General features: G+C 43.9%; 2 protein-coding genes across 2 annotated transcripts in view; both read right to left on the minus strand.

Moving 5' to 3' along the window:
• Positions 1-5399, minus strand: part of fbxl18 (F-box and leucine-rich repeat protein 18) — a 32819-nt gene extending 27420 nt beyond the window's left edge. The window contains exons 1-3 of the mRNA XM_052515430.1: positions 4835-5399; positions 1502-1705; positions 956-1332 (exon numbers count right to left, since the gene is read on the minus strand). Of these exons, the coding sequence (XP_052371390.1) occupies positions 956-1332; positions 1502-1705; positions 4835-4894 (641 nt within the window). The 5' untranslated portion in view covers positions 4895-5399. The remainder of the gene's footprint in view (positions 1-955; positions 1333-1501; positions 1706-4834) is intronic.
• A 1726-nt stretch (positions 5400-7125) lies between these two features.
• Positions 7126-7500, minus strand: part of actb1 (actin, beta 1) — a 7039-nt gene continuing 6664 nt past the window's right edge. The window contains exon 7 of the mRNA XM_052515431.1: positions 7126-7500. This exon is cut by the window's right edge and continues 346 nt beyond it. The gene's annotated coding sequence lies outside the window, so the exon portion shown is untranslated.

Raw genomic sequence — 7500 nt, forward strand, 5'->3', positions numbered from 1 at the left:
CACACACTATAAACACTATACAACACACACTATAAACACACACTATAACACACACACACACACACACTATAAACACACACTATAAACACACACTATAAACACACACACACTATAAACACACACTATAAACACACACTATAAACACACACTATAAACACACACTATAAACACACACTATAAACACACACACATATAAACACACACTATAAACACACACTATAAACACACACTATAAACACACACACACTATAAACACACACTATAAACACACACTATAAACACACACTATAAACACACACTATAAACACACACTATAAACACACACTATAAACACACACTATACACACACACACTATAAACACACACTATAAACACACACTATAAACACACACTATAAACACACACTATAAACACACACTATAAACACACACTATAAACACACACTATAAACACACACTATAAACACACACTATAAACACACACTATAAACACACACTATAAACACACACTATAAACACACACTATAAACACACACTATAAACACAAACACACACTATAAACACACACTATAAACACACACTATAAACACACACTATAAACACACACTATAAACACACACTATAAACACACACACACACTATAAACACACACACACACTATAAACACACACACACACTATAAACACACACACACACTATAAACACACACTATAAACACACACACACACTATAAACACACACACACTATAAACACACACACACACACACACACACACTATAAACACACACTATAAACACACACACACTATAAACACACACTATAAACACACACTATAAACACACACTATAAACACACACTATAAACACACACTATAAACACACACTATAAACACACACTATAAACAACACACACTATAAACACACAGTGAAACCAGGTTCCAGTTGAAAGGTGCCACCTGGTGATGTCCAGCTGCAGCTGCAGACTGAAGAGGCTGGAGCAGCAGGGAACGACCCCGTAACTCGGCGTCAGGACCGTCTGTCTCAGCTCCGACAGGCGAGACAGCGAATCACGGGCCTCCCCGCTCAGCTGGGCGGAATCGAAGCCAGGCGACACGTCAAAAGAGAGAGATCGGAGGAGGGGGAGGGATGAGAGGAGGCGGGACAGACGCAGGGAGGTGACGCGACAACCTGATAGGTCCAGACGCACCAGGGAGCGACAGCGAATCAGGCGGTCGATGGTAGAACCCGACAGCCAATAGCAGCCGCTAAGGCTGAGGGACTGCACGTGATTGGATAGATGCTTCAGCACCTGTCGAATAGCGCCATCATCTGCCTGAAGAGGGAAGTCATAGAATTAAGATAAAATAATTTGTTGCAGTGTGTGTGTGTGTGTGTGTGTGTGTGTGTGTGTGTGTGTGTGTGTGTGTGTGTGTGTGTATGTGTGTGTGTGTGTGTGTGTGTGTGTGTATGAGTGTGTGTGTGTGTATGTATGAGCGTGTTACCGTGTATTCTTCAGACAATGTGACCGTGGTCAGCAGTGTTTTGTCATAGCAGAGCGTGTGTAGCTTGCGGCAGGTCCGGGAAACGTTATTCACGAGGTCAGAGGTCGAGACATAGCGCAGGATACTTAACAAGATCTCATCGGAGAAGTCCGACATCCCGATCGACCCCGACACCACCCCTATCCCATCCTCTACACACACAGCCTGGGGAAGAAAAAAGAAGGAGAGAGAGAGACAGAATGAGAGAGACAGAGACAGAGACAGAGAGAGACAGAGAGAGAGAGAGACAGAGACAGAATGAGAGAGACAGAATGAGAGAGACAGAATGAGAGAGACAGAATGAGAGAGACAGAATGAGAGAGAGAGAGAGGAGGGAGAGAGTGGAGGGAGAGTGGAGAGAGAGAGGAGGGAGAGATTGGAGAGGAGGGAGAGAGTGGAGGGAGAGTGGAGAGAGAGAGGAGGGAGAGATTGGAGGGAGAGAGGGAGGAGGGAGAGATTGGAGGAAGAGAGAGAGGAGGGAGAGATTGGAGGGAGAGAGAGAGGAGGGAGAGAGAGAGACAGAATGAGACAGAATTACAGTTCTACCTAGTATTCACTGACATACTTGATGAGCTGTTTTGACTGGTTCCCTCTACCCTCTGAGGACATGTAGAATTTAAATCACTGATACGAGTTCCCTCTACCCTCTGAGGACATGTAGAATTTAAATCACTGATACGAGTTCCCTCTACCCTCTGAGGATATGTAGAATTTATACTGTATGCTAGCTACTAGTCTTGAATAAATCAGGCTGTAATACACAAGTCTAGCTAGCCCGTGGTGTGACAGTTGGCTAGCTACTAGTGGAAAGCCTTCCCAGAAGAGTGGAGGCTGTTATAGCAGCAATGTTCCAACTTCTAGTGGAAAGCCTTCCCAGAAGAGTGGAGGCTGTTATAGCAGCAATGTTCCAACATCTAGTGGAAAGCCTTCCCAGAAGAGTAGAGGCTGTTATAGCAGCAATATTCTAACATCTAGTGGAAAGCCTTCCCAGAAGAGTGGAGGCTGTTATAGCAGTAATGTTCCAACATCTAGTGGAAAGCCTTCCCAGAAGAGTGGAGGCTGTTATAGCAGCAATGATCCAACATCTAGTGGAAAGCCTTCCCAGTTCCTACATCTAGAGTCCCAGAAGAGTGGAGGCTGTTATAGCAGCAATGTTCTAACATCTAGTGGAAAGCCTTCCCAGAAGAGTGGAGGCTGTTATAGCAGCAATGCAATGCCTTCCCAGAAGAGTAGAGGCTGTTATAGCAGCATTCTAGTGGAAAGCCTTCCCAGAAGAGTGGAGGCTGTTATAGCAGCAATGTTCCTACATCATCTTAGTGGAAAGCCAATGTTCCCAGCCTTCCCAAGAGTGGAGGCTGTTATAGCAGCAATGTTCCAACATCTAGTGGAAAGCCTTCCCAGAAGAGTGGAGGCTGTTATAGCAGCAATGTTCCAACATTATGGAAAGCCTTCCCAGAAGAGTGGAGGCTGTTATAGCAGCAATGTTCCAACATCTAGTGGAAAGCCTTCCCAGAAGAGTGGAGGCTGTTATAGCAGCAATGTTCCAACATCTAGTGGAAAGCCTTCCCAGAAGAGTGGAGGCTGTTATAGCAGCAATGTTCCAACATCTAGTGGAAAGCCTTCCCAGAAGAGTGGAGGCTGTTATAGCAGCAATGTTCCAACATCTAGTGGAAAGCCTTCCCAGAAGAGTGGAGGCTGTTATAGCAGCAATGTTCCAACATCTAGTGGAAAGCCTTCCCAGAAGAGTGGAGGCTGTTATAGCAGCAATGTTCCTACATCTAGTGGAAAGCCTTCCCAGAAGAGTGGAGGCTGTTATAGCAGCAATGTTCCTACATCTAGTGGAAAGCCTTCCCAGAAAGGCTGTTATAGCAGCAATGTTCCAACATCTAGTGGAAAGCCTTCCCAGAAGAGTGGAGGCTGTTATAGCAGCAATGTTCCTACATCTAGTGGAAAGCCTTCCCAGAAGAGTGGAGGCTGTTATAGCAGCAATGTTCCAACATCTAGTGGAAAGCCTTCCCAGAAGAGTGGAGGCTGTTATAGCAGCAATGTTCCCACATCTAGTGGAAAGCCTTCCCAGAAGAGTGGAGGCTGTTATAGCAGCAATGTTCGCACATCTAGTGGAAAGCCTTCCCAGAAGAGTGGAGGCTGTTATAGCAGCAATGTTCCAACATCTAGTGGAAAGCCTTCCCAGAAGAGTGGAGGCTGTTATAGCAGCAATGTTCCAACATCTAGTGGAAAGCCTTCCCAGAAGAGTGGAGGCTGTTATAGCAGCAATGTTCCAACATCTAGTGGAAAGCCTTCCCAGAAGAGTGGAGGCTGTTATAGCAGCAATGTTCCAACATCTAGTGGAAAGCCTTCCCAGAAGAGTGGAGGCTGTTATAGCAGCAATGTTCCAACATCTAGTGGAAAGCCTTCCCAGAAGAGTGGAGGCTGTTATAGCAGCAATGTTCCAACATCTAGTGGAAAGCCTTCCCAGAAGAGTGGAGGCTGTTATAGCAGCAATGTTCCTACATCTAGTGGAAAGCCTTCCTGTTATAGCAGCAATGTTCCTACATCAGAAGAGTGGGAGGCTGCTGTTATAGCAGCAATGTTCCAACATCTAGTGGAAAGCCTTCCCAGAAGAGTGGAGGCTGTTATAGCAGCAATGTTCCTACATCTAGTGGAAAGCCTTCCCAGAAGAGTGGAGGCTGTTATAGCAGCAATGTTCCAACATCTAGTGGAAAGCCTTCCCAGAAGAGTGGAGGCTGTTATAGCAGCAATGTTCCAACATCTAGTGGAAAGCCTTCCCAGAAGAGTGGAGGCTGTTATAGCAGCAATGTTCCTACATCTAGTGGAAAGCCTTCCCAGAAGAGTGGAGGCTGTTATAGCAGCAATGTTCCAACATCTAGTGGAAAGCCTTCCCAGAAGAGTGGAGGCTGTTATAGCAGCAAAGGGGAGACCAACTCCATATTAATGCCCATCGACGAGCAGGTGTCCACATACATTTAGTCATGTAATAAACCTACCAGATCAGATCTCTATTAATTAAGGAACATTTTCATGTGTCGTTTCAGACTGTAACTAACTTATACATTAAACATGAATGGCGTATTACCAGCCTGACTAAGCCGAATAGCCAGTTACCGGCTATCAAACGCACACTTTCACCCAAATATCATAGTCACGCAATGCCTTTATTTCCATTTGACAACCGATAAAAATTAAATAAAATCAGACACTGAGAAGACAGCGCCAGAGTAAGCAGTAAACTGTAGTTAGTTTTTACTAACGTTACGCCGGTTTATTCTCACCAACCTGTACAATTTGATTGTCCATATCTTCATCCAATACTCTTCCGTTAACAGACGAAGTCATAGTTTTTTTGTGTGTTTTTAATCAGTGCATGTCTACCAGCAGAGAACTAGCTTCATGTGACAGGAACGACCGGAAGTAAAACGCTGCGTTTCACCGGAACATTGAGGACGGAACATTTTCCGGAAGTCACACCTACAAAGTCTTCCCCAGAGAGGGTTGTCTTCCCTATAAAAAAAAACGAATGTAATTTCACTCCAAAATGGTTCAGACTAGCTAATAAAATAAATAAATGACTTCAATTCTCCTTTGTTCATGTTTTCATTATGAGAAACAAGTTCCTATTTAAGAGGAAAGATCATATATTGTCTGTCTTGCTCATTAGAGATGGAAAGGACATCTGTGAATCTATTATGTAGCCATTATGGGGTCTGTGACAGAATGGGGATCGCAGTTTCAACTGTTTCAACTGTTCTGCCTTATTATTATTCGACCATGCTGGTCATAAATGAACATTTGAACATCTTGGCCATGTTCTGTTATAATCTCCACCCGGCACAGCCAGAAAAGTGCTGGCCACCCCTCATAGCCCGGTTCTTCTCTAGGTTTCTTCCTAGGTTCTGGCCTTTCTAGGGAGTTTTTCCTAGCCAGCGTGCTTCTACACCTGCATTGCTTGCTGTTTGGGGTTTGAGGCTGGGTTTCTGTACAGCACTTTGAGATATCAGCTGATGTACAGAAGGGCTATATAAATACATTTGATTTGATTTGATGGCAGGTCCCTGTTTTGAGCCCAACATGTGGGTTTTTTTTTGGGGGGGGGGGCTTGCCTGTTTTGCATGTTATTGTCATTAATACTTGTCACATATCAGTTTGCAAACAATGTAAAATATAATTTAGTTAATAAAGCCGCATAAAACACAGTCTCTTTTGTTTTCTAGAGTAAGGCAGCTCCAAAATGCAGGTGTTTCAGCCCAGCTCAGTGCTTTCTGTGGTGGGGAGAGCCAGCAAAAAAAAATAGGAGCATTGCGCTGTAATTGGCTCAGTGTTCTGTCACTCATGGGGACACAACGTCACCGCTAAGTCCAAGGGTAGAGCTCGAAAATTCAAGCCCCTTGGGTGTTGCCATAGTTACATTGGAAGTGCCCATCCAAGAAGGCTCCGGGTCATTGGCCACAGATAAAATGACATCAAATCACGTTGTATCTACAGTAGCTTTGATTGGACTTTCACAATCTTAGCTAGCAGTTATCATGAAGTTGACAATCTACTGGCAAATCCTTGTCATAAGATACATGAGAACTTATAGATAAAATGTATCGGTGCTCATCGACCATTAACATTACACAAGTTGGAAATGACAAAATTCAACAAGGAGTGATTTGTAAGGAATCATTAGCCTGCTATTCCATCATTAGCCTGCTATTCCATCATTAGCCTGCTATTCCATCATTAGCCTGCTAGTCCATCATTAGCCTGCTATTCCATCATTAGCCTGCTATTCCATCAGCCTGCTATTCCATCATTAGCCTGCTATTCCATCATTAGCCTGCTATTCCATCATTAGCCTGCTATTCCATCATTAGCCTGCTAGTCCATCATTAGCCTGCTAGTCCATCATTAGCCTGCTAGTCCATCATTAGCCTGCTAGTCCATCATTAGCCTGCTAGTCAAGTCTAAGAATAAGGGTCGCTTTTCCTATTATAAAATTAAACATTCAACATTGGCCACGCTGTCAATGAATTTAATGTATTTTTTAATTTAACTAGGCAAGTCAGTTAAGAACAAATTCTTATTTACAATGATGGCCGACCTGCCCGACGCTGGGCCAATTGTGCGCCACCCTATGGGACTGCCAATCTTGGTCTGATGTGATGCAGTCTGGATGATTTGAAGCCACTTTCAAAACTTAACTTTTAAACTGTAAAATCTGACTTGAGTTCAAGACAACTGGGAAAACACTTTAAAACTTTAATCCGAAAAGGTTGTCTGCTGCAGATATGTAATATGCAGGGAGATCTGTATACTGTAGCTAAGTAATACTAAGTGTGTTGTGTAGGAAGTGGTTAGTAGCCCATGTGCCTCACCCTAATAAATTTGGCCTAGTGTTCTGACTTGGTTCTTTACTTGACTATAACCGGTTTGTGAGAAGTAAGAGCCTTCATTTCTCCTACGGTTCTGACTTGGTGTACAGGGAGAACACTAAGAACAGCCCAAGGCAGAAGGAGCGGGATGTTACCAGAACAGACCGGTACCCAGTACAACACCATGAAGGAAGGCAGAAGAGAACACAACCATTTCAATAGACATGTGCACTTTATTAGTTGTCGGTCCACAACAGGAGCCCCCTGCCCCACCCTACACCCCCCCCAGAGAGAGGAACACCTCTCAGAATGGTCAAACCTCTTTTTGCATAACAACAAACTGGACCATGTATCTATAAGACTGAAAATACAAAAACAAATTGTTTTTATATCAATTAAATCATTTACATTAAGCTTTTCCCCCTCCACACAAAGCCCCAAATACAGCCCTATCCCCTAGGTGATGCACTAGATCCCTATGGGCCCTGGTCACTAGCGCACTAGGTAGGGGATAGGGCTGGACAGCAACACCTCCATAGAGGTCAAATAAGGTGGTGGAACATAAACATTAGACTGTAACTGAAACAG

Source organism: Oncorhynchus keta, unplaced genomic scaffold, assembly GCF_023373465.1.
Source record: "Oncorhynchus keta strain PuntledgeMale-10-30-2019 unplaced genomic scaffold, Oket_V2 Un_scaffold_2576_pilon_pilon, whole genome shotgun sequence".
NCBI classification, from domain to species: Eukaryota; Metazoa; Chordata; class Actinopteri; order Salmoniformes; family Salmonidae; genus Oncorhynchus; species Oncorhynchus keta.